General features: G+C 38.8%; 1 protein-coding gene across 1 annotated transcript in view; it reads left to right on the forward strand.

The window, feature by feature from the left end:
- LOC108101656 (discoidin domain-containing receptor 2) overlaps positions 1-27,492 on the forward strand; it is a 147,244-nt gene that overhangs the window by 26,359 nt on the left and 93,393 nt on the right. The window contains exons 3-5 of the mRNA XM_043208768.1: positions 21,369-21,524; positions 22,241-22,452; positions 22,781-22,928. Of these exons, the coding sequence (XP_043064703.1) occupies positions 21,369-21,524; positions 22,241-22,452; positions 22,781-22,928 (516 nt within the window). The remainder of the gene's footprint in view (positions 1-21,368; positions 21,525-22,240; positions 22,453-22,780; positions 22,929-27,492) is intronic.

The raw sequence follows: 27,492 nt of genomic DNA on the forward strand, positions 1-27,492 counted from the left end.
CCAGATTCTGAGGGAAACATAGCACAAAAGTGCTCTTTGTGTGAGAATAGTCTCGATAGTGGGAAAATCTACAAAACAAAATGTGGGCACGAATTCCACCAATCTTGCATTATTACCTATTCCAAAACCAAGTCTACCTGCCCTACTTGCAACACTGTGTGCTTTGAGAAGCCGTCAACCCCATCTCAAAACACAAGAGGCCAAAAAGGACATATTTTATTGGCCAGCGATCGTACGCCCAGTGGCTCATCAGGGTCAGCAGTTTTGGGGGCGGCTCAGTCTGAGCTAATTCAAAACGCAGTTGCAAGTGCAGTGCAATCAATGCAGAACGACCTTTTAACCCAGCTATCGGAGAAAATGTCCCAACTAATCCAGACTAACTTATCCGCACATTTTCGGTCGGGGGAACCTATATCGGAAAGCCAGTCGAGAAGGAATTCCCTAGGTCCCATAAACTTAGATAATTTTAACGGCCCATCCGGTTCTGGCCGAGATACGCCGCGTAGCAGTCAGTCCGATTTAAGCCATAGGCCCGATAAAGTAGGACACATCATGAATAGTTGGAAACTGCGCTTTAGTGGAAATCCCGATGGGATCAGCATCGACAACTTCATCTACCGGGTAGAAGCTCTCACAAACCAAACACTTGAAGGAAATTTTTCAGTCCTCAGCAGCAATGCAAGTCTTCTTTTCGAAGGAAAAGCTAGGGAATTTTATTGGCGATATCATAAAAACACACAGGAATTGCGATGGGAATATTTATGCACGGCACTAAGAAGGCAATTCCGCGATGCCCGATCAGATTTGGATATCCGGGAATCGATTCGAGATCGAAAGCAGCGGGAAAAAGAAGGATTCGATTCGTTTTACGATGCGATCGAAGAGTTGATGGACAATTTGGATATGCCTTTCACCGAGATGGAATTGGTGGAAACTCTAAAAAGAAACTTAAGGCCTGAAATTAGGCATGAGATTCTCAATATTCCAATTCGTTCGGTAGAAAAACTTCGGGAAATATGTCGCCGAAGGGAAAGTTTTTTGGAGGATGCTAGAAAATCCCAAGGCTATCAGAGAGTTGTACCATTCAGGAAGCAGGTTTCTGAATTGTTCGAAGAAATGGAAGAGGCAGCGGAATTCTCTGAGGGCGATCAGGATGCGGAAGTGGGTGCTTTGGCCCTAATTTGTTGGAATTGCAGGAAGGAAGGCCATCGCTACCAAGAGTGCGGAAGCAAACGAAGGGTGTTTTGTTTCGGGTGTGGTGCCGCAAATGCGTACAAACCAAGCTGTTCAAGGTGCCAAAAAAACGGCAGGGTGAACACCGCCAGCAGTCGACAGCAGGCGAGTGTTCCGAAAAATCAGTCGTCGAACAAGGATCTGAACCCATAAAGTCCTCCCAAATCGTCCAGACGCCAGATGTTTCGATCACCGATAGTTCGACCGAAGTGTGTTGGCCAAGTTTAGTGACCCATCAAGAAAATAAGTTCAAAGAAATTCCTCAAAATCGCAGGGCATCTAGAAATAAAAATAGAATAAAAGCATATTGGAGAAATGTTAAAACTATCAATACTATAAGGTTTAAAAACAATGATAATCGTCCATACGCCGAAGTTAGACTTTTAGATAGAATAGTCGTTGGTCTGCTGGATACCGGGGCCGCCATCAATGTCATTGGAGGCAAGTTGGCAGAACAAATAATCCGAAGTAGGATTCCTTTTAAGATAGTTCCTACCGTGGCAACAACGGCCGATGGTCGAAAGCAAGATGTTGTGGGAAAATTAAAAACGGAAGTTAAATACAAGGATATGGCCAAGGACTTGGAATTTCATATTATTCCATCGCTAAGTCAAGACTTGTATTTGGGAATTAGTTTTTGGTCCACGTTTAATCTCTTGCCGCCATCCATGCAGATTTCTGAAATCGCAGCTGATTCTCATGCACTATCTGAAGCCCAGCGTGCTTGTCTAACTGAGGTAATAGGGAAATTCCCATCCTTTGCTGTATCAGGGCTGGGGAAAACCTCTCTTATATGCCATGAAATCGATGTCGGCGAAGCAAAGCCAGTGAAGCAACGCCATTTTCCGGTATCGCCCGCAGTCGAAAAGCTTCTTTACCAAGAAGTCGATCGAATGTTAGCGATGGGGGTCATCGAGGAGTCTCAGAGTGCGTGGTCCTCGCCCGTGGTCCTGGTGCAGAAGCCTGGAAAGGTGCGTTTATGTCTGGACAGTCGGAAAGTCAATTCGGTAACAACGAAGGATGCATACCCCTTGCCACAAATTGATGGCATCCTGTCTCGACTTCCCCAAGCCATGTATATCTCAAGTTTGGATCTCAAAGATGCATATTGGCAGATTCCTTTAGATAGAAATTCTCGAGATAAAACTGCCTTTACAATTCCGGGAAAGCCATTGTACCAATATAAGGTGATGCCATTCGGTCTGACTAACGCATCCCAAACAATGACTCGGTTGATGGATAAGGTAATCCCGCCCGAACTTAGAAACGAAGTTTTCGTATATTTAGATGATCTTTTGGTGGTCTCAGATACTTTCGAAACTCATATGAAGGTATTAGGCGCAGTGGCTGATCAAATAAAAGCAGCAGGATTAACGCTCAACGTAGAAAAAAGCAAATTCTGCATGCGATCGGTAAAATACTTAGGGCATATCGTGGGTGAAGGTATCATTCGTACTGATCCAGAGAAAGTTTCGGCCATGGCCGACTTTCCCCTACCCAAAAGTTTAAGATCTCTTCGAAGTTTCCTGGGCATGGTGGGGTGGTATCGCAAATTTATTAGTAATTTTGCCTCGGTGGCTGCTCCGCTGACGGATTTGTTGAAGCCAAGAAAAAAATTTCAAATGACCCCAGAAGGCGAGAAGGCATTTGTCGCGTTGAAGGAAATGCTATGTTCGGCCCCAGTCCTGCGAAGCCCCGATTTCACAAGACCTTTCTATGTCCAATGCGACGCAAGCAAGTCAGGAGTTGGAGGGGTATTGGTGCAGAAGTCCGACCAGGGTGATGAATATCCAATTGCGTTTGTGTCCAAAAAATTAAATAAAGCGCAAAGGAACTATTCAGTGACAGAACAGGAATGTCTGGCAGCCATGATTTGCATCAAGCGGTTTCGTCCTTATGTGGAAGGACATGAATTCACTGTAATTACCGATCATGCCTCCCTTAAGTGGTTAATGTCCCAAACTGACCTCCATTCTCGCCTAGCTCGCTGGGCTTTGAAACTCCAAGCATTCAACTTCAAGATCGAGCACAGAAGTGGGAAGATGAATGTCGTACCGGATGCCCTATCCAGAGTAAACGAAGCAGAGACAGCAGCTGTAGACGCGATGCAGGGATTATTAATAGACCTCAATTCCCAGGAATTTAAATCGGAGAAATATGTGGAACTGGCCGAGCGCGTAAAAGCTAATGCTGACAAGTTGCCTGATTTGAAGGTAGTTGATAATTTGGTTTATCGACGGTCCGATCACGCTTCGGGAGACCAACTGCATGACACGTTCATATGGAAACTATGGGTTCCAAGTGGATTGGTCGGAGAGGTCATGAAGAAAAACCATGATGATCCCCTTGCTTCCCATGGGGGCATTCATAAAACGTTGGAAAGGATTCGAAGGTATTATTATTGGCCAGGGTTAGTAAACGATGTAAAGTCTCACATACAGTCATGCGAGGTCTGCAAGTCTACCAAGCCGCCAAATAGGACACAGCGGCCTCCCATGGGCGTGTCACCAGAATCGGAACGATTCTTCCAACGACGCTATATCGATTTTCTCGGTCCATATCCTCGTTCTCGCAGCGGAAGTATAGGCATCTTCATAGTTTTGGATCATTATTCCAAGTTTGTGTTCCTTAAAGCGGTGAAGAAACTTACGGCGGATGTAGTTATCAAGTATCTGCAACAGGATCTATTCCACACCTTTGGCGTGCCAGAGACCATTGTTTCTGACAATGGCTCGCAGTTCAGGTCTGAAGCTTTTCAGAAATTGTTAAGGGAATATTCAATTTCCCATACTTTGACGGCCGCCTATTCGCCCCAGGCAAATGCTTCGGAAAGAGTTAACCGTTCAGTTGTAGCAGCGATACGTTCCTATGTCAGGGCAGATCAGAAAGATTGGGACGAGCATCTTAGTAGCATTTGCTGCGCTCTCCGAACCGCAGTTCATTCTGCAACAGGTACCAGTCCATATTATATGACGTTCGGGCAGAATTTCGTATCGTCTGGAGCATCATACAAGTTGCTGAGGACCTTGGGACTCCTGGAGGACAGATCAGCAGTTTTCTCTCGGGAAGATTCGTTAGACTTGATCCGGAAGTCTGCCTGCGATGTCTTAAAAAGGCAAAACGAGAAAAATGAGCGGCAATATAATCTGCGATCCAGAGAGGTGGCCTATCGGGAAGGACAGGAAGTTTTCTTCAAGAATTTCCGGCAGAGTAACTTCGCATCTGGGTATAGTAGCAAACTGGGTCCAGTGTATTTGAAAGCCAGAGTACGGAAGAGATTGGGTAATTCCTGCTACGAATTGGAGGACTTGCAGGGCCGCATTCTTGGGCGATTCCATGCCAAAGATATGAAGCAATAGAGAGAGCAGCTACCAGCTTTGTGGGTGATCCGTCTTCGGGTGTCGAACCCCAAGTCAGATCCTTGGCAGGGGGCTTTGTAACGCTTGTATCTGCCAACGCTTATACCGTATAGCGACGCCACCAACCTTCAACATCAAGGGTGGAGGAACTGTGGAATGGCAATAAGGAAAAGGGCAGTGAGAGCAACAGGGCCAAATGTCATCGAGTTCTGGGTCTTTATCCCATCTCGAGAGAGGATCTAGGGGTAGGCGCCAAAAGGGTGGCGTCGGTCGGCACAGTTCAACCAAGTTGATCGAAGGTGCCAGTACATATCTTCTCCAGCCAAAATTGTGATCTTAATCCCTGAAGCTAAGTGGTGTGAACATAATTTTTTTTGTGAAAGGAGCTCTGAGCCCCCTGGGTAAGTGGGAGAAATATTTTTTTTTAAATCCAAGGGGAGAAATAATAAAAGGGATCCGAATTCTAGTCGAACTTCACGACGGTCATCAAGCGAGGTTCGGTGAACATATCAGCTCGAACCTAGTTCTAGTTCGCTTGCGACCGCGCTCGACGGTGGTTTTCATATTTCTGCTCCCCGGGAAAAATTTCGTTTCTTGCCCAAAATCGGTCGAATTGGCCAAAACCCAAACGCCAAGCGTGGGACGAGTGCGAGGCGTCGGAAATCGTGGTTCCGGTATTCCGCCAGGCCTGGGAGACGCGCCAAAGGCTTGGCGCTTCTGGAACCGCCTGCATCGATTGCGCAAGAGGAGAAAGAGGAATAGGATACACTGGACGAAAGCGAGAAGAAGGAAGGACGGAGGACCAAGGACTGGATGGAATTTTTTTTTATAGCTTATAAATAGTGAATTAGTGTTTTTTTTTTAGGTGTCATTTTCAAAGAGAAGAAAATTTTTGTTTGCGCATCGGAAAAAAAAATAGGATGTGAGAAAATTTTGTGCAGTGTGATCGGGTAGTTTTTAGTTCGATTCCGTATTTATTTCTTTCTGCCCCCTTACACCAGATATCCAGGCCACCACAATCCTCGGGAAAGCGCTTTCTTCGATGGAACGCCAAAAAGTGCGGGTGAGTGTGAATTACGACATTAATTATTAAAGAAGGAAAAGGGAAAGGTAGAAAGAGACAAAGAGGAAGAGAATATCGCCCCATATATATTTTGTCAAAAAAAAAAAAAAAAAGGGAAATAGGGAAAAAAGCCCACACACTGCGGAACCTATTTCAATGGGCATAATCAAACCGACCTTTTAAATTAAAACTTAAAGTAAAGTAACTTAAAGACTAGGGAACCGGACTTAAAATTATTTCAGACGCTGGCGATCGGATGAGCTTTTATATGTTCGAGTGCGCGTTTGCATGTTCGTTTTGCTTGTTTGATGTTCGTTTATATGTTCGATAGCCCTTACTCATGTTTTATCTTTGTTTATTTGTCCGTTGGCCCAAACAAAATTTTAATGAAGAAAAGATTACGCTCTCTTAGGGAAGTAAAATATAAGAATAGGCAACTCTTTTAAAATATCCCACAATATATTCATTTACCCCTTTATAACTATTTTAAATTATATATGTATATGTTTTCTTGAAGTCTTTAGATTATTATTTGTCTTTAAATTTAATGTTAAGCTCAAAACTGATTCTCTGTCTAGTTATTAAATAAATTTTATAATGTGTTAGAAACCTTTTTGTCGACCTTTAGCAGACTTATGACCCCGTGAGACCCCGACGCGTAGGGGCTGCAAAAGAAATATTTGCTTTTGGGACAAGAGCAGCCGAAGGTAGGGAGGGCAGATCGGGCTTCAATAACACCGGGAGTTCCGCGCCGCGTCGGAGGAAGTCCCCAGAATCAAAGAGATCTGTAATTCGTAACTCCGATAGATTTTGGCTCGAATGATTGTGACCCCTTTGTTTTTTTATCGCTTGCCCCGGCACGCAGACTTTTTTTATTAAGGTAATGACAACAGGCAACTCGGGAGGAGGCGGCATAAGTACCACCCCATTTGCTGGCGAGCGAGAGGCCGGATGACTTTGTAGTTCTGCGTGCGCCCTCTCCCCCGACCCCAACACCTAGCCTGAGTTAGTGTAAATTGATGTACACGTTACAGTACAAAATGGCGGATACCATATTTTTCCACAACCCCCAAATGAAAGGGCTACACTATTAGAATACTGTGATTATAACAAAATTTACAATCCAAGATGGTGGCCTCTACAAAATGGTGGATAACGTAGGTTTTATCAATCCCATCAATATGGGTATCAAATGAAAGTGCTCAACCAGTAGAATACAATGTACTATATACGCCACAAATCAATAAGTTAACGACCACAACTCTGCTGTATTGAATTTGTACAGAAATAATGGTGCTCGCATTTACAAAATAAAAGCCCAGGATCAGCTAGTACACGTTACACGAAGTGGAAACAAGTCGAATATAGCTACTATAATACCAGCTGATATCAACAAAACTGGGGGTTTGCCAGCGGAACTGGAATCATTTGTGGGGGCAAAAGTCATGCTACGGTCCAATATTGACGTTTCAAAGGGATTAGTAAATGGCGCTATTGGCTACATCAACGAAATCGTTTGGCCTAAATTTCGTCGAACTCAGTTATATGCAACAGATGTACCTTCCGCCAAAATTGATTTCGCAAGAGACGGAGTACATATTATACACCTGAAAGCCATACAGTTTCCAGCCAAGTACAACTACGGGACGGCTGAAAGAAGAATGTTGCCTTTAATACTATCATGGGCTTCTACAATACATAAAATGCAGGGCAGCACTGTGGATCACGCAGTCGTATACTTAGGTGCGAAACTGTTTGAAGAAGGCCAAGCCTACGTGGCTCTTAGTAGAGTAAGATCTTTGCAGGAACTACGTATAGAGGACTTGGACTGCAATAAACTAACGGGCAAGAAACCTTGCAATAATGAAGCACTAAATGAATTAAACAAAATGCGAAACCAAAAAATAACAAAATAGATACAGTCGTGGGAATTATAAACATATGCGTAGACTAAACTAAAATAAAACCGTGGAGTACGTCAATAGTCTACAAATTATCGACTTAATGTGCGATAGAAGAATCGTTTAATTCGTCGTTAGGCAGTTGGCCCGCATACGGTGAGGAAATTAGTTACTATTTTCTTGCTCATGGAAATTCCAATAGTTTTACACTCTATGTAAATAAAAGAGATGTTTCAACTAGTTAATCGTTGGACATTCACAATGATGGCTGGCAAGGAATCGTTTCACTGCTCGCAGTTTGTCTTGTTTCCACATTCTAGCAATACTTATCACACGTCAATCGTTGTGGGTTGAACAACTGCCTAATTATAGTGTAACATTACAAAACAAACATTTTAATCAACGATTGTAGCGTATTCCGCTAGTATTTTTCACCTCATTGGACTAAGAGCAAATAATTTGTAAAGTTTTTCAATGTTCCCGAAGTAGATTTTGGCCTGAATGTTTGTTTCCATTGCATGAACGCCGCAAAGATTGAGCGTATGTGCTCCGCAAGGCGAGTGATGAGCTTGGGGATTTTCTTGTAAAATAATGGATTTCACTCCGGAAAATTTACCTGCCATGTTGGGAGCATTGTCGTACCCTTGATCTCTGCACAAGCTGAAATCGATGTCACAATTTTGAAGCACTTGCTTAATTACGACCAAAAATAGTACAGCATCGAGCATAGTACTCAGGATTCTGGTCCATTTGCTTTTCTCTAATTGCATTTGCCTGATTGTCCTGATGATATTCTTCGCGTTAATTCCTTCCATTTTATGTATCCCTCTATATGAGCGACATTTTGATCGTGATCTTTGACTTTATCATACAATTTTCTCCAATTATCTGACATTCCATCCTCTTGACACTGTTGTGATGTCGATAACTTGGACTCCGACACGCTTTTCATAAGGCAACATGAGAAACAATACAAGGCTTGACCATTTTCGCTCCATACCAACCAATCTCTATGGATTTTTTCTTCATTTGGAAGCTTCTTCTGAAATATATTTATTGGAAAAGGCCTGTCAGTAGAGTCTCGTGGAAAGCTTCTTGGATGTGCAGCGGGCCCTTTTTAAAGCGATCAAGTCTCTTGATTTTGTATCCAAACTACGACGCATGAAAGAATGAGGATCGTTATCAATAAGTATCCCGGCGACCTCAGTAACAACCTCTTTCTCAGCAGCAGATAAATCTGAATCAGCATTCAGCAAGGGCGGTTTAGTAGTGCCAGTCAGGTTTTTATCGACTTTCTCATTAGTATTTTTAACTCCGTCTGTTTCATTAAAATTTATGCTATCAATATCTGTATTCTGATTCACGGTATCATCGTGTGCTGTACTTTCCAAATCATTGTTATTTGAAGAGGATTCAAGTGTACATGCAGATTCCTTCCAAAAAAAGTCAAGCGTCCGCCTTCCTGATTCATCACGAAGTTTTCTGTCTTTCTTCAATTTTCTTTTTGTCGCTCCTGATTGATATTTCCGGTCCATCTATATATTATAATGAAATAACATAAATTAAAGTAAGAGAAGATAATATAGATTATTTCATAGAGTTTAAATAATAACTGATTCCTGAATATTCGTATATTTTGCTAAGTAATTTTGTGCGTTTAGCTTGTCACCGGGCCTATGCCAATAATACTGCTTGGCATCCGACTGGAAACGGTTAAACTTGGATTCGTCCGACCAGATAACACGTTTCCAGTCTTCTATTATCCAGTTTTTGTGTGGCTTTGCAAATCGTAACCGAGCCTTAAAATTTTTCTCGGATAGAGCTGGTTTATTTTTTTTAACAGAGGCGACATATCCAATTCTAGCCAGTGCTCTTCTAGCTGTCCATCGACTTACGGTTTTATTTAACTCCGTAGAAGCATTTTTTTCACCTTGACCACCACTGACTGACTAATTTTCAGCTTTTCAGCAATTGTGCGTGTCGAACAGTCATGAAAACAATACTATTTTCGGTATCTGCTGATAGCTTCTTCATTTTACAAGTATAAGTTGGCGACTAATTTCTTAATTCATTAAAATTTAGTTTGAACCAAAGAAATGTGAGACTTTCTGAATTATGACAACGAATAATGCGTGAAAAAGACATAAAACAGTAAATCTGCAAGTATTTTGGTGATAAGAAAACAGGGAGAGCAAAAACAAGTGCGAATAACAAAAGGTGCAAAACTGAGTATATGCCTCTTGTTTTTGTTTTTTTTTTCTATCTCTTACATTTTTTCTTGTATTATTGTAGTATTTAAATCTATTTCTTACAAATTGAATAAGTAATCGAGAAAAAAAAAGTTTGTTTCATTTGGTTCATTGGTTTACGTTTTATGAGCGGTTGAAAAGGCATATTCTGAACATGGAATCACTTTTGCTCCCCACTGTATACCTATGTAATATCTCCCCACAATCAATATAATACTGACCTTTTTACAGATTATTCTTGAGCACGATATATAAATTCATGTATAAATAGTGTTTTCCATCAAACTCAACGATACAATATGACATGATAACTTTGCACCAAAGAATTTTCTGTATCGACCGCGACCTTACCGCTCTCTATCTGACAATAAGCACTTTAATTTTGCGCGCGCTATCGATAAAGTTCGAACTAAGTAAGTAAATTTCTATATCGTCGGAGAATTTGCAGTTGAACATTATATTATCATTGAAAAAATTTGAGCGGCTTTAAATGCTTTAAATTTATTTGTGCGCAATCAAGACAAGTGGCTCACTGGCAGTATAGCAGAGTGTTCGGCCGGCCGTGTACAAACAAAGAGCTGCTTCCCGCTCCGGTGTCTTGCAAGTTGCAACATATAGCAGGAAAACTTATTTTCTGAGATTTAGCAATTGAGCCCAATGCTAATACATATGTGCTTCTTCGCTGCCGCATACTGCCTTATTTCAAAGATCTTTGCAATATGCTTTGGTTTCATTTCCTGGCAGTTTGCGTAACCACGCCTTGAACTCGCTATTTTGGAACCAATGATCGCGAAAAATTTGTTTGAATATAACTTTCGGCATTTTGAGAAACACTGCCCTGAGCTTCAGAGCGAGTGTTCAGAAAAGCTAGACAGATTGTATCCTACAGGAGATGCGCATTAAATTCAAACATCGTGATAAGCGCTTGTTCTGAAACAATTTCGATTTTCCATCGATGTTTACTTAAAAACATCAATGTCCCAATCATCGATTGTTTACCAGCTCAAGGTACTGAGCAAGACAAAATCGAGAAAAATACTATATTGTTAAAAGGCATTGCCAACATAAAGTGATCAACAAATCAATCAACATCAATAAATCAATCAACAAATTCAACCGTTTGGAAATTTTGTAGATTCAAATGTTGGCGACAAAATGGGTGGAATTTATCAAAAAACGCAAATATCGCCTTAGGAAATTAAATTATGCCGACAAGATCATAAAGATAAATTATTGCTCACTCTCAGAAATACTATACATACTAGGTTTTTACCAAACCCAAAGATTTTCGATTTCCATAATATTTTGTTTGTATGTATGTATGTACATATTTTAAAAACCGAAGCATTTAGTATGTTACGACAAAAAACAGTGTTGAGCTGATAGGCTTTTTTAATAGCTATTGAATTTAAACGACGAAGCTTTAAGTTTGAGTTCTGAAAAGGCAGCGGTTTTATTTTAGCAGAATAGATTTACAAAATGGTCCGCGGGATCGAAAGGAAGAGTTAGAATTCGAAGTGAGAAGTGGATCAGACGATTTTGTGACCCAAAGTAGAAGATAACAAGCAACGAGAGAGCGATTGAAAAAGATAGAGAGAGAGATGGTAGCTATGCAGATAAGCTAAGAGCTAGCATCACGGTTGCCACTTCAAAAATTTTTAATGAGCCAAAAAAAAGATTAAAAATGAGCCAATTTGAATAAAAAAGAACCAAATTTTTAATTATTATTTTTTTAACTATTATCATAAAAAAGTCATATAAAAAAAATATACAAAAACATCACAACACATTTTTCTGCAATGAAACTAAGGATTACTTGGTAATTTAAGTAAATCTGACATATGTTCAGAGCTACCATACCAGCGGAATAATTTAATTTCGATCTGGCACTTTTAGATTTCAGACATTAATCACTTTTATAATTCCACAAAAAAAAAATGCATAAATAAAAAAATGAATTCGTTTTTTTTTTAATTTAAAATATTTTGTATCGCTATTAGCAAAAAAGAGCCAAATTCAATTAAAATGGGCCAAAGAGCCAACGAGAGAAAAAAAGAGCCAGTTTTGGCTCAAAAGAGCCAAATCTGGCAACCGTGGGTAGCATTAAAAGAACCTAAGTATCTGCTGCGGCTGGATGACCCGACATACTCCCCCGTTGGAAGTCTGTAGGGTTGTCGAAAATTTTAAAAAATATCGTATCGGTGATATTTTTTTTATATAAAAAAAAAAATTATAATACAGTCGAGTCCCGATAATTCGAAATGGCAAGGGGATCACTTTTTTTTACGAATTAGACGGGAATTCGATTTATCGAGATTTCTATTTAACGGGGCTTAAAAATGAAAAATTCGAATAAACGGGGTTTTTACATTTCTCATCATGTTTACATATGTATGTACAGTCGACTCTCGTTAATTCAAACCTGCGATAATTCGAACCCCTCTATAAATCAAAGTTATCACGAGGTCCCTACAAAATCTCTTTATATTTCGAACTAAATCAATACATTTTCATACACTTGGTAATTCGAACGAAAAAAATCATTGATATTTAACAAAACCACGCGTTAATTCGAACTCATCAGCGTCTAACACTCGACAATTCAAAGTTGCAGAGAAAAAATTTTGCGACAAGTTCAAACTTGCCTTTGTTTTTGTTTTGATTATGTAGTTTTTGACGCACACACTTCTTACGAATTGGTTTGTGTAGTTATTCAGTTACTGTTACTCTTTCGTTGGTATGCATATTAAAAGTTAATGTTAGCTATGAGCCCTAGAAAGTATAAAGAACCTTTGGCAGAGGTGTCAGTTAAGGAAGCAAGATCCTCATTTGATACCATACAAAGCTTATGTCTACAAAACGAAAGTGATGAAAAAGTATTTCATGCACTTTTTCTCTTAAAAAAAGTTATTGAGCAGTGTGAGCAGCAGAATTGTGCTTTAAAGCAAGCCAGTATAACAAAGTTCTTTCGAAAATTTCGAAATTTCGAACCATTTGATATTTCAAACACTCGATAATTCGAAATATTTCAAGAGTCCCTCGAGTTTCGAATTAACGAGAGTCGACTGTATTAAGCTTTATTAAAATTAAACAAACATAATTTGACATTCATTTGTACGTTTTCATATTAAAAGAAAATTAAACAATAACATAATATTATAATATTTGCAATGGGAACATTACTTTGACGGCATTGTGTAAGCCACTTTTGTGGAGAGACTTTTCTATATTCGGGTATTCAGCATGTTTCTGTCGTTTCAGTTTACTACTAGGGGATGCTTGCATTATAAACTCTTTTTTCTGTAGAATTGATGTTATTGTTGATGGAGCGACATCGAATTGTTTTGCCACCTCAATTTTTTTTTGTTCCATTGTCAATCGCTAAAATAATGTTTTGTTTTTGCGCTTTTGATAACGTCTTATGCGTACGTTTTTGTGACATTTTCACAGAACGCTGTTCCTCTCCGTAAAAAATCAGCAAACTAAACGAAAACAGCGAGAGAAACACAAAATTCATAATGCTTAGGCGACATAAAGGCGGAATAGCTGTCTGCAAAATCTAACGGTGCTTTAACTGAAAAAATTTCGCATCGCGTTACGATTTATAAGAGGTTACGAAACAAAATTACGATTTATAAGAGGTTCAATATTCTTTGCTTTGCGCAAAATACTACGAATTAACGAGGGGACCAAAATGCATGGAATTTTTACGAATTAACGAGTTTTTTTCAAGGGGACAGAATTTTTTACGAATTATCGCGATTTTCGATTTAGCGGGGTACGAATTATCGGGATTCGACTGTATTTTAAATATCATATAAAAACATCGATAATATCGATATTTCCGATATTTTTCGTGTTAAACAAAAAAATTTCTCGCCCCCAATAAAACAACAATAAGTTTCTTATTAAAAATAACAGTATTATTAAATAGTTTTTAAGACCAGTTTGACGTTTTTAGGGATTTTAGGAATACCCTTTGGGTAATGTGTGCGTCCGTCATCCTGCTCCTTGAGTCACACACCACACATTTAATGGCGGACGCCAGCCGCTCTGAGGGCACCGAACTTCCCGGGGTTATTAAATACTTCATGGCCAGCTTGTACAGGCCCGGCATAGTCGCTTTGTCCGATTTCCATATTTCCAGGGGATTGCTTTCCCACGCAGCCTTGGGCAAGATAAAATAAAGTTTTAGCTCCTTGTTCTCCGATTCGTCACTGTCATTTGCGATGGACTTGTTATGAAAGCTCTTAAAGTCCTTGAAGTTATTTATTTGTTCGTCATCATCTGTAAGAATTTAAGTAGTTAGCAAGTGTTTTTCTTATTTTAGCAAAATTTTAAATGTTATAATATTACAATTTTTAGTTTTACGAGTTAATGAGTTATTACATTATAAAAATTTGTAATTTTATGACCTACCCTTTTTCTTGGGTAAATATATCGGTTTCAATGGTTATGTCGAGAATGGCCTCCCTTACCGAAAGCGGTGTCAAATACATTTTTTTGAACCTAGGGTCTAAAAGTGACGATTTCACTAAAATTTTATTTAGCTGAAACGACTGGAACCTCTTTTCCGAATTCCTTAAAAGAGCCTCCTTGGCTCGCTTTCCCTCGTCTGTTTCCATATTCAATTGTTTTACGCTGTTTTCTAAAATCGAAATAAGTGGAATCACCATGCTTACGGTGACGTACTGTTCGCCGCTTATCTGCTCAGTGGCTTGTTTAAATGGCTGCAGGAGACTACATAAGTCGCTGCACACACTGAGCTCTAAGGCATTGAGCATTTCGGGTAGTCCCTTAACTCGTTCCGATCTTTGAATTAATAGCACTGCTACTTTGGTGGCTAAGCCTAAGAAGGACTCCATCATGTCTACACATGAATTCCAGCGGGTGTCTACGTTTTGAACCAATGTTCTTATTTTTCCTTCCGGAGTACCCTCCATCATGGCCGTACTGTGCTTATATCCAAAATGCTGGTAAAAAAATAAATCTGGCTCGCAGGATCTACCTTTTGAAGCAGTATTTGGACGATTATGCATCCTGCGATTTGTTCCATCGTGCCAAATCTCTTTAAAGCATGAATATGAGCGTTAAATTTATCGGACAGCTCACGAAGCATCGAGACCGAACTGCTCTGCACTGCCTTAAGCCCCAGGATCTCAGTAATGTGTGCTTGAAAAACCAATCCACGATTATTAAATCTGTTTTGCAATAAGTCCAAAGCAACAGAATAATTGCCATCCCAAATTTCCAGCGAGCGGATGGTTTCCAACGCAGAATCCCTCAGGTACGAACGTAGATGCTGCAGCTTTTCTATGTTGGTCAGGTCAGGATGACTTTCTATAATGGTAGTAAACATAGAGTAAAAATCTGCCCAATTCGCGGAGCGCTTTGTGATCTCCGATCGAACCGTGGTCTTAAGAATTACGACGACATCAAATTTCTCTTCCAAGTCATTTTCAATTTCCTCGAAATCCAATTCCTCCAGCTCGTTAAGAACCGTTTTAAATGTCCCTTGAAGTTCCTCGATAAGATCCAACCTCACATGAAGACCAGAATGGTCAAAAGAATTCAACGCCGAACTTGAAAGAGATTCCATTAAACGCTCCACTCGATTAAATAGCGAATTTGCCTTGCGCTTCTGAAATGTCACCCTGTTTGAATTGCCATTGCCGGTGACGCTTGCCGAATTTTCTGTGGACATGTTTAGCAGCAACAACAACAACAAAAAATGCAGCAGATTCGGTGGGCGAAATTCGGCTTAGCGGGAAGATGAGCGCAAAGAGGAATATCGAAAACGTTTCGCTACAGGTCTACAGGTCAGCAGTGTTGCCATAATTTTTAGTGCAAAAAACCCTAGATTAGCAAAAAAAAAAAAAAACAAACCCCACCAAAAATCTTTGTTAAAAAAGCTAAAAAAAAAAAAAACCTAGATTTTTTTTTATATAATTTTATTCAAAGTTTATAATAATATCGTCTATATCGACACCCTCTTCGTCTGTATCTATATTTTTTTGTGGTTCCGATCATTTTTAAGAAAGTTAGAGGTATTTTATAATTATGGCAACCTTGCCATGACGTTGCAAACCGGATCTAAAATGGTGACAATTTGTAGTTTATATTTTTAAGATTACATATCTTCATTATTTTACCTGATGCTTAAAATCGAGTTTAAAGTGTCGATGTTCATTCGATTTCTCTGCTTATATTTGATCAAGTTGACCTGGCTGAAAACCCGCTCAACCTCGGCATTCGACCACGGCAGCGACAATAATTGCAAAGCAATGGTGGAAAGCGCTTGAAATCGCGGGTTTCCACCAGAATCGCGGTATGCGTTGACTTCCAGCCAAAACTGTAATGTATCGTCCTTGTTCTCCAAGTTTATGATACTCACGTTTTGGTGCTGAAGTTCAATTTGGTCAATATTATTTATACCAAAATGTTCCAAAGCTGGAGCGATGCTTGGTTTTTTTTTGTTTTAAAATATTGCCGACTGCAAATGCATCGATTTGAAATAAAGATAAATTAGCGTCTTCCCGCTGTTCTAAAAATTTTCCCGCAATCCCAATACAAAAACCCCAAATCTGGGGGAAAAACCCTAAAACGGCAACACTGCAGGTCAGTCTTTGGCCCCTGCGACCTTTAATTTGTTACTTCCAAAACGAACGCGGAAACCTACAAATCTTAAAGGCTTCGTTTCCTGATTAATTTAATTTAATTTAACAAAATTAAATCTAGTATACAATACTAAATCTAATGTATTTCTAAGGCCTACGACTCCATCATACAGCTAGGGTGGTAAAAGAGTGGATTAAGGCTCAAAATGTGGACTTACTTGAATGGCCCCCATGTTCACCTGACCGTAATATAATCGAAAACGTATGGGGGTTGCTATCGCGCAAGATATATGAAGGAGACAGGTAATTTCTTTGCAAAACAACTTCAGTTGAGGCCATTAAAACAGCCTGGACAACAATTTCACTGCAAATACTGCACAATTTATATGGCTCGCTTCCCGATCGTGTATTTGAAGTTGTATCGGACAACGAAGGGTTCACTTTTTATTAAAATTAGTAAAATGTACTTTAAAAATTTTCATAAGTATCAGCTAAGTTAAAAAAATAAGAAATTTATCCTTAAAGTTACTTAAATAATTTTAATTGTTTTAGGTCAAACCTGTTCAGGTGACCGAAAAAAATCATGAATTTTGTTAACCTTTCAGAAGAAAAAATAAATAAGGAATAAATCATATGTTTTTGAAAACATTCGTCAGCATTTTATTATAATATGATTCAAGAACTAAATAAATAAAAAATTATCGAAATCGGTACACTGGTTTAGGAACTATAGACAAATTACTACCTCTGAGATCATGAACCTATTCAGTTGAGCGGCAGTGTATCTGCTGCGGCTGGATGACCCGACAAACAGCTTGTTCCTCAATTTCCATTAAAGGCTCTTTTATAGTAAGGGTTTTTATAAAAAATCCTTTAATTTAAAATTAGAAATCTGTTGTTCTTTTAATACGCAATCTAGTATTTTTGTTGTAAAACTTTACCACAGGAAACTCTTCAAGCATGAACAGCTGCAAAACTGTAAAACAGCCTTGAACCTTAACAAATGCATGCAAGCACTTAAACTCGCTGTGCATTTCATCAGAGAAGAGATTTACTCTTTTACGAAAACGAATTACGAGCCGAGGGCGAGTGAGTATGGACCAGTTTTACTCAGCTCGACATGAGCCTGGCAGCTTTGTGGGGGCAGCGTGCGGCGGGAAATCGGGAGCGGGAAATCTTTTGCTGCTGCTGCAAGTCGAATGGCATTGTGACGAGGCAGAGGAAACGGAAGAGCTCACACACTTACACTCAGGCAGCCAAGGGATCCGGCAGCACAACAGAACTAAGAGCAGAGCCAAAGCTCTGGGATATTGTAAAAATTAAATGAGTTGCCTCCCTTTGTGCATATGCAATTTGCAACTCATTGAGGAGCGCTGAGCAGCCAGGCGAGTCGAATCCCTGCTGGCGTCGCACAGTGGTCAATCAAAAATAAATTTTGGAATTTTGATTTCAAATTTGGCGCATCTGTTTACCAATATAACAATTATTAGGTTTGTTGTGCTCCACATATTCGAGGAGCGAACAACTGAAAGCGTGCGCAAGACTTTTGAAATCGTTAAGTTAATGGTTAAAAAAATAATATCAAAAATCGTTTAAAATCCGAAAGTGAAATGAATATTAAAGTTGAAGGTTTGTAGATTGTGTTTTTATAATTTTTTTTTAATTTTGCATGCTATATGTGACAATTTTTCAAATTCTGCAGAATTGAACATCAATATTCTGCAAAGGTAAAAGTTCTGATGCGACCCACGCACCCCAATGAAATTTTTTTTTGAATATTAATCAATATTTAGTAAGTATTATTTGTAAAAATCAGCTGCCAATATCTGCGAATCCGTTCACAATCGCTAAAGAAGACCAGTGCCTCGTTCGTGTTTTTGATTTGATAGAGTAAACATTTATAATTTGTATTAACAAATTTATTTTATATTCCTTCTATAAAACTTTGAATGTATGTTAATCATCGTTATTTGTTACCTTTTGTTAATATTTAAATCAAAATTAAGTGTTCAATAAATATAATAATATAATAATTGTCACTGACGCTTATAAAAAGTGTATTGTGCATTTGGGAGTCAAATTTTGAAGATTTGATTGTAAACACGATGGTAGGGGATATACATATATGGCGTTAATGGTGCTGATACTTAAAATATAATACTCATACGCTATTATATACCTACAAAACAAATTTCAAGCCGCCTTCTTCATACAAGACTGACCACTGTGCGTCGGCAGCACGCTCTCCAAGCTTTCGTCGGCTCCAGATTCCATATTTTGTTAATATTGCAAAGCGATGTACCTTTTTTTTAATGCTCTATGGCCTCACTCATTTTGAAATCACCTTTGTTCTGTGTATTTTTTTTATACCCTTGCAGAGCAAAAGGGTATTATAATTTCAGTCAGAAGTTTGCAACGCAGTGAAGGAGACACCTCAGACCCCATAAAGTATATATATTCTTGATCAGCATCACGAGTAGAATCAGAATACGTCTGTACGTCTGTACGTCTGTCCGTCTGTCCGTCTGGCCGTCTGTCCGTCTGTCTGTTTCTCTTCAAACTAGTCTCTCAGTTTTAAAACTATCTTGCTGAAACTTTCCCAAAAGGTGTGTAGTTATTGCACGCAGTATATAAGTCGGAACGAGCCGGATCGGCCGACTATATCGGATAGCTCCCATACGAGGGAATGAAATGAAAAATTCTCACGCCGTTGTTTTTCATCAGATCGACTTTAATTCTTCAAGATGGCGTTTTCTAACTGTTTTTGAATTTCGGATTAAATTTGATCAAAATCGGATAACTCTATCATATAGCTGCCATAGGAGAGATCAAAAATTATATATAGAAATAACGGATATAAAATTATAACATCGTTGTTTTTCATCAGACAAGTTTAAATTGAGGGATATATACTTTTCTTACGACTCTTGAATTACGAGTTAAATTTGATCAAAATCGGACAATTATATCATATAGCTCCCATATGATCTATTGTATAGTCGAAAATATGGAAAATTAATAGAAAAATCGTCTTAGGTTCGATGTTGTTTAGCCTTTATGCATTTTGTTCGACATATTTTATGACTGCAAGGGTATATAAGCTTCGGCTTGCCGAAGCTAGCTTCCTTTCTTGTTTTTTTATTACGATAGCGACATTAAGCTCTGCATCTCTCTTGTCTTTTAAATCAATAGCACCGCAATATATGCACATATGCACTATAGAGCACTTGCATTGTCTTTCGCTATACCTTCAACCAGCATACGATGCTCCATTTGCTGCGCTCCTCAGTTTTGACGCAGGATGCTCAGTCATTCAGTCAGCCATTCACTCGCTGCTCGCATTCAAACTCATTTCAAGTCCTTGTGGACTTGCCACTCCTTATTCTGTCTAATTGAAAATCGTTTTGTGTAGCGAGAAGTCTTAAAGTTGTTTTTCACATTGGAAAAATTTGCAAATGTACACCCCTATAAAAAAAAAGCCTTACAAAATTAACAAGAGCTACGTCTTATTCACTGTGTCGCAAGCTTCTAATAAACATTTGACCTTATATCTAATGTATGGCTTCCTTTACATTAAAATTAAATGTATATTTTATGGATGGATTCTGTAAACATACGTGGCAGAAATTTAGTTTTAGTTAACGCAACAGGATTTTCCGAGACACTTTGTTTCGCCTTAGACCCCTTTATCATAAGCTTGAAAACTCAAATGTTCATCGGCTTTATTTGCATATGAAAATCAAACCCAGAAAAGTATAAAAAACTTTGTTATTGAGGAAAATAAAAAATGGTAGTAGTTGAAGAGGGCAGAAGCGAACCCGAAAACAAAAGGAAAAAATCTTTGCCGGAAAGCTGTATAAATTAGCGTACCCAGAGTTTTTGCTTTTTCAAATGGTAAACAACGTTTTTCGTTTTGTTTTTAAATATCGAGTAAAAAGGGTTCAACAAACGCTTCGGGCGGAAATGCAACTGGACGAATTAAAAAAGGATATAGAGAAAGAAAAGTCAACAGTCCCTTGGGTAAACTTTTCCGGCATCAGTCTGGTCGATGTTGTTGTCGCTCTTCGTTATTGACGACTGTCTGAGTTTCGAACGCCGTGTTTGCAGGGTTTTTGCTGCGTCGAAAGCATAATATCAACGCCGATGGTGAGGCGGGGGCAAACAATCGCCGACACACGCTCCAACGCCTCCAAGTGAAGTTGCACGCAGAAGCATGCAGCACTAATTGACACTCATCGCGATCTCCTTCGCCGCCCCTCTGCCCCTTGCCGATTTTCCGCAACTCGTCACTCTCCGTCTGCGACCAGATATGCCATTTTTCCTCATAATAATCGCTCTTCGTTGCCCCGTTTTCCCAGCTGCCACCTTCCCCCTAATTGCCCACAGGACCCATTAGTCGAGGCAGTTTATCAAGGCGGACAGCTGCCACGCCCTATTCTGAGCCACAAGGCTTTCAAAAACTTTTCACACAGAAATAGGGATAACCTGTGGAGAAGGTTTACAATTTATTTAGCGTCTCCTTGTTACAGTGTGTACAGTACTAAGTCGCATGTTTGTATTTCCTTGCGAGGGTATCTCCCTGTTTTCCTTCCTCTTTTTCCAATCGTCTTTGTACCCCGAGCAACTCAGACGTCTGAGGAACCTATAACCACCCTAAGAAAAAGGAGTCGAAAATATAAAAGAATCAAGCTTCGCAATGCATTTATGAAATTGACATAAGAAAAGTTTGTTCTACAACTAATTTAGTTGCATAGAACATATTAACAATTTATTAAATAAAGACCGCTTACCAATTCCTTGATCCACTTTAATGCCCGCATAAGGGCAAATGTGTATGTTCGGTTGATAGTGTCCTTTGGAAAGGATTTTGGAAAACATGGGCAGACTTCTAACGACACTTATTTTTTATGCATTCTTAAAAATTAATTATTACTTTTTATTTGCAGTTCCTGTGTTTGGCAATTTCACAGAAAATGAGCTTCTGGATGAGTTTCCGCCCCTTGGCAGCAGAAAGCCGGACACGTCTGAGTATCCGCTGCAGCGCGATGAAGTCGGTAGGGCGGTTAGCAGCGGAGGCGAAAGAAGCCAGCACACGACGCAAGGTATGTTTAACCAGCGAAATTTGCGTACTTCATATGAAAATTCGACAGTCAAAAATGTAAATCAGGTATCAAAACGGAAAAATAAAATTTAAGAAGAAATGAAGCTATCTTGCTTGCAGTAAGAAACTTCAGTCGATTAAGATATTTTTATACCCACATGTTTGTTAATATGAAATAAATTAAAATACAGAAGATCAAAAATAATTTACAACAAATATACCAAATTTGAACTAAAAAATTGAATGCCTTTTTTAAAACTTAGTTATGTTTGTGATAAACATATGTTGTTTTTCTTTTTATATTAACTTAGAACAAAGATTAAAGGTCACATATTAAGATATCGGTACAAGAAGGCCAAGGTAGGAAAGTAAACTAATTGCATACATTTTTTACATTAGGGATAATTGTTGACTGTTTTAAAATGGTTCTTACAGTTCTTATACCAGGTGATGGAACTTGCTTATTCCCAGCATTTCTTAAGTTATTAATGACAATTAAAATTGTGCTGATGTTATTCAAAAAGCTTTAGTGGGAATAGTAGTCGGCCAATTTAATGTTGTTCGGATTCTGATTATATAATACTTATATATAATACTAATATGTTTTAAAGAGCATTTTGTATCTAAGTTCTAAAGTCACTATACAATTTGTGTACGCTTACCATTTAGTAGTTTTAAAAAAACGTGTTCCCTTTTTTCTCGTGGCCCCGCCTTTAGTTATTTCGCCTAAACCCATGGACCACCTGGAACCGGAGACGAGTTTCGTTGGCGTCGTAGTCACAGTGCTGGCCACAATTATAATACTGCTTGTCGCGTTCGTACTGCTGATAGTGGATCGCAACAAACACTCCCGCGGGAGGGAGCACGTGTTGGAAGGATTTCAGCACAATTTCAATCCGGAAACCCTCTCCAGCAACGGTGTCCTGAAGGTAAGAGCCTAGCCCAGACCATTAATGCATTCCGCCTAACCCACTGGGCTGCGAAACATGTAAAGTGCATAACAACCCTGGCTGCCGCCGGGGCATTGGTGTGTGGGTGGTGGATCCTTGAACCATTTAGGATGCATGTCAAGCATCATCTGGGCCAACAGAAGCAAAAAAGATCGCGCAGAATGTTGCCAACGCACAAAAGCCCTAACGCCGACCATATTCCAGAAATCATGATTAAAAGCTGTAGTAACCAGACTGCGGAATGCAAAAAAGTGCCCCGAAGCAACCCCTGCGTTTTTTCACTATCTGCTGCCATTTTTTCCCCCAGGTGGTCGCAACAATGGATGACAACGAGTCGTCCATTGACAAGAACAGTCTGTACCATGAGCCCTTCAACGCGAACATGTACGCCAGTGCGGCCAGTGCTCGTCCCCTGGATGACCTGCAGCGCCAGCATGTATCGCCGGACTACACAGGTGAGTCTGTCGGCGCACAGTGGTCCCAAAGCTGGGTGAAGAGGGAAATGTCGGTAAAGCGTTGGCTTCTTATCCCTAGCCAATGGTAAAACTGTCTTTTAAGCTTTGAAATCACACAGCCTATATTGATACTTTTTATTTGACTTTCAAAATGTTGTTTACACAATTAGTTGTTACACACAAAAGTGTTGAGTTTCATTAATTGTAAAAGACTTGAAATCAATAACTGATAAATCAATTAATCAATCAATTGGCTCGAAACCTTTTAATTAATTATATAATTAATTAATCATTTTTTCCTTGTCCCTGAAATAAAATAAAATAAGCTTCGTGTTTACATGTGGGTAATTACGATTTTTGAGCCATTTTGTTAGTGTACTCAAACCAGTGTGCCGTGTGTAATGGCGTCAGGGTAGATGCACCTATAACAATGATGTGTGGGCACTCGCCTCCGGCCATAGAACTCTGCTCCCAGTAGGGCACTTGACGGGGCGGCGCTCCCCGCCCGACTCACCTGCAGAGCTGTTGGTGTCGCTCCTGATGAGTTTGATGTTTTGAGTTCTGCCTGTGACAGGACATGCAAATGTTCCTGCGCCCATGGAGAGCGAACGGGGCGACACTGAGAACGCAATGCTTAATTTAGTGGACAACATGGATCCGAAAGTTTGGTTTGGCCTGGGCAAAACAAACTGGAGAGGAATAAACAATTGTTGGGCGCTCTGCTCGCACCGCAGGACATAATTTTTAACTGCTGAGTCAGCCGGATTTCAGAGCATTTGATATGGGCTTGCACACTGCTTACAAGATTTTATAACAGAAATGGGAGTATAAATCCTGAATAAACGTTCTCAAATAAAAATCCAAAAAAAGGCTTTGCAATGACACACCATTTAATGTGAAAATATCAACGTGCCCAAATATACAGGATACAGACGCGTGCCGTTGAAAATAAGATAAATATTATATATAAAGCTGTTGAATTCATATGTATTAGCATACTTAACTTAAAAATAAGTCGGTCTTAATAAATAGTAGCCAAAAAAACGAAAAAGGCAAATAATACCAGAAATACTTCGATGTTGGTTCGTTTGCAGTATCTAGGGATCTATTTTCAATTTGTTTTATTAATTTAACCAGATGATAAGACTTGCAGTAGAGTTGCACACTTTGGATCTAAATGTTTATCTTTTCCGCTTGTTTCTGCAAATTAAGTTTCTGCAAATGAATTTAATTATTGAAAATGTGTTTTGCAGCGTTGAAAAGTTTAATCTTTTCAGTGGGACTAAGTTTTTCGGTAGTTATCCGCAATGCATCTGCTGTACATATGCTTATGGCAATCAAATCAATTTGAAATTTTCAATCTGCATACTATACCTCTTGGACAATTAGACCCATTTTTTCACTAAATTCGTTATTAATATTATGATTCTTTTTTTTGATATCGTTCTTTATTGTCTAATGTATTATGTTACTAAAATAAAATAAAGTCAAGAATATATATATGTACATGTTATGAAGATAATCCAAATTCGTATTGTTCTAACTTCTTTTTATACCCTTGCAAAGGGTATTTTAATTTAAGTCAGAAGTTTGCAACGCAGTGAAGGAGACACCTCAGACCCCATAAAGTATATATATTATTGATCAGCATAACGATCAAAATCCAAATATGTATGTACGTCTGTCTGTCTGTCTGTCCGTTTTTCTTCAAACTAGTCTCTCAGTTTTAAAGCTATCTTTCTCAAACTTAACCAAAAGGTGTGTAATTATTGCACGCAGTATATAAGTCGGAACGAGCCGGATCGGCCGACGATATCGGATAGCTCCAATACGAGAGAACGAAATAAAAAATGATCAGATCGACTTGATTTCTTTAAGATGCCATTTTCTAACTACTATTGAATTTCAGATTAAATTTTATCAAAATCGGATAACTCTATCATATAGCTGCCATAGGAGAGATCGAAAAATTTATATAGAATTAATGGAAATAAATTGATAACATCGTTGTTCTTTATCCTCAAGGACAAAAATCAATAAAAAATGTGGACTTATTCGAATAAATTCAGAAAAAGGCACATCGATCTTTAATCAGTACGTGACGTTTGATCTTTTATTATTCATTGTGCAAGAAAAAGGTACAGTACAAAGTATAAGGTTACAATTAACAGTTACTATAATGTAAAAAAAATTGAAACATTATTTATGTTTCACATAAAATACCGCAAATAGCAAAATGTGAATACAGTATGTATTTTCCTTCAGAACATACACCTTAAATGAGTAACTTCCTTGATTTTTTCTTCGCCAAACGGTCGAGAACTTCCTCCGGATCAACAACAGTATCCCAGTGAATTGACATCATCGCGAGTGCACTTAGTCTGTCGTGGCCCATCACACTACGAGGTAGAGTTTTTATCCTCTTCATTGTTGAAAACGTTCTTTCGACGCTAGCCGTTGTGACTGGAAGAGTAGCCATGACCTTGAGAAGAAAATTTATCCCGCGAAAAAATGTTCCATCACAACACTCCAACAGTCTCAAAATTTCGGTTGATGGGTCAATTGATGAAATTTTGGCACACCATAACTTGTACTCAGCTTGAACTGCGGACAATGGCATTTCGTCTTGAAAGTATGGACCTAATTCTTCCAGTTCATCAATTTTTTTCTCGCAAGCATATCCTGGCAGTAGCAGTTGGAAACTGGATAAAATATCTTCGTTCTTGATGAATCTGTCCGTCAAATTTTGTATCAAAGTATCGATGCAAGGAAGGAATGGTGACTCTGAAATACTCTTCATTCGATGTCGTTTGCGGATTCGCACGAGATTTTTGTCGTGACGTAACTCTGGGAGCTTGAATTTCAGTGTCGAAAAAATCTGCAAAAAATTTTGACGCTACTTGAAAAATTTCTCTGAAAGTGTCGTTAGCTGTTTCCCGCATTTGTCGGAGTGAACTCAATACTTCATTTGTATACTGAAAACCCCCGGGCCCCCTCCCTGGATACAAGCCTGACTATAAGGGTATATAAGCTTCGGCTTGTCGAAACCAGTTTCCTTTCTTGTTTTTAATTGAATTAAATAATTATTTTTAAAATTGAATTTGAATCGAGCTGCAATAGCGGGTAGACGATGGTCGTTAGTTTTTCCAAGTAATTTTCAGTCGCTTATCATTATTAGAATTGATTATCAGTTAAAGAGGAACATTGATGTGACAAAGAAGCAAATGTCATCTAAGTTATTATTTTTATATTATTGTTATATTGCTATTAGTCTGCTATCTGTCTTCGCTTTGTTATTTTTGAGCACTCTGCTAGACTTTATTTTGGCCGACCTATATCAGAGTTTTGACTGGATTTACTTAAGGGGGGCTTCTCTTGTAACATGTCAAAAAGTAGTTGTTTTTTGGGAATTTTTTTCACTTGGAAAATAAAAACTTACACGAATAATTTTTTGCATATATTTGAACACATGTTTAAAGTATGAGAAAAACATTTTTTGAAAATTCTAAAGAACAAAATGGCGGACTTATTCAAGGTCGCGTGTGGCTCGACGCGGCTGAGGGACTTATTGCGGTACAGTGTGGAGCCCAAAGTTTTCATCTTAAACATACAAAAAAAATTTTTTATTATTCAGCAAGGTTCCCCCGAGTGCAAAAATGTCTGCAACTTCAAAAAATTCGATTTTAAAGTATTAAAATCACGTCTTGAAAAAAAGTGCCATTTTTATACCCTTGCAGAGCAAAAGGGTATTATAATTTCAGTCAGAAGTTTGCAACGCAGTGAAGGAGACACCTCAGACCCCATAAAGTATATATATTCTTGATCAGCATCACGAGCAGAATCGAAATCCGTCTGTACGTCTGTCCGTCTGTCCATCTGTCCGTCTGTCCGTTTCCGCGCAAACTAGTCTCTCAGTTTTAAAGCTATCGTGCTGAAACTTTCCCAAAAGTTGTGTAGTTGTTGCACGCAGTATATAAGTCGGAACGAGCCGGATCGGCCGACTATATCGGATAGCTCCAATACAAGAGAATGAAATAAAAAATTCTCACTCTGTTGTTTTTGATCAGATCGACTTGAATTCTTCAAGATGGCGTTTTCTAACTGTTATTGAATTTCGGATTAAATTTGAACAAAATCGGATAACTCTATCATATAGCTGCCATAGGAGAGATGGAAAAATATATATAGAATTAATAGAAATAAATTGATAGCATCGTTGTTTTCTATCCCACGGGCATGATTTTTTGAACATCAAGTTTTTTAACAACCCTTATATTGAGAAAAAAGTTTCATAAAAATCGGACAACTATATCTTATAGCTGCCATAGGAAAGATCGAAAAATCTATATAGAAATAACGGAAATAAAATTATAACATCGTTGGTTTTTATTTGATAAGCATGATTTTTGAAATTTAAAGTTTTCTAACGACTCTTGAATTACGAATTAAATTTGATGAAAATCGGACAACTATATCATATATGTAGCTCCCATATGATCTATAGTCGAAAATATGGAAAATGAAAAGAAAAATCGTCTTAGCTTCGATGTTGTTTAGCCTTTAT

The sequence above is a fragment of the Drosophila ficusphila genome, unplaced genomic scaffold (genome assembly GCF_018152265.1).
Source record: "Drosophila ficusphila isolate 14025-0441.05 unplaced genomic scaffold, ASM1815226v1 contig_636, whole genome shotgun sequence".
In the NCBI taxonomy this organism is placed as follows: Eukaryota; Metazoa; Arthropoda; class Insecta; order Diptera; family Drosophilidae; genus Drosophila; species Drosophila ficusphila.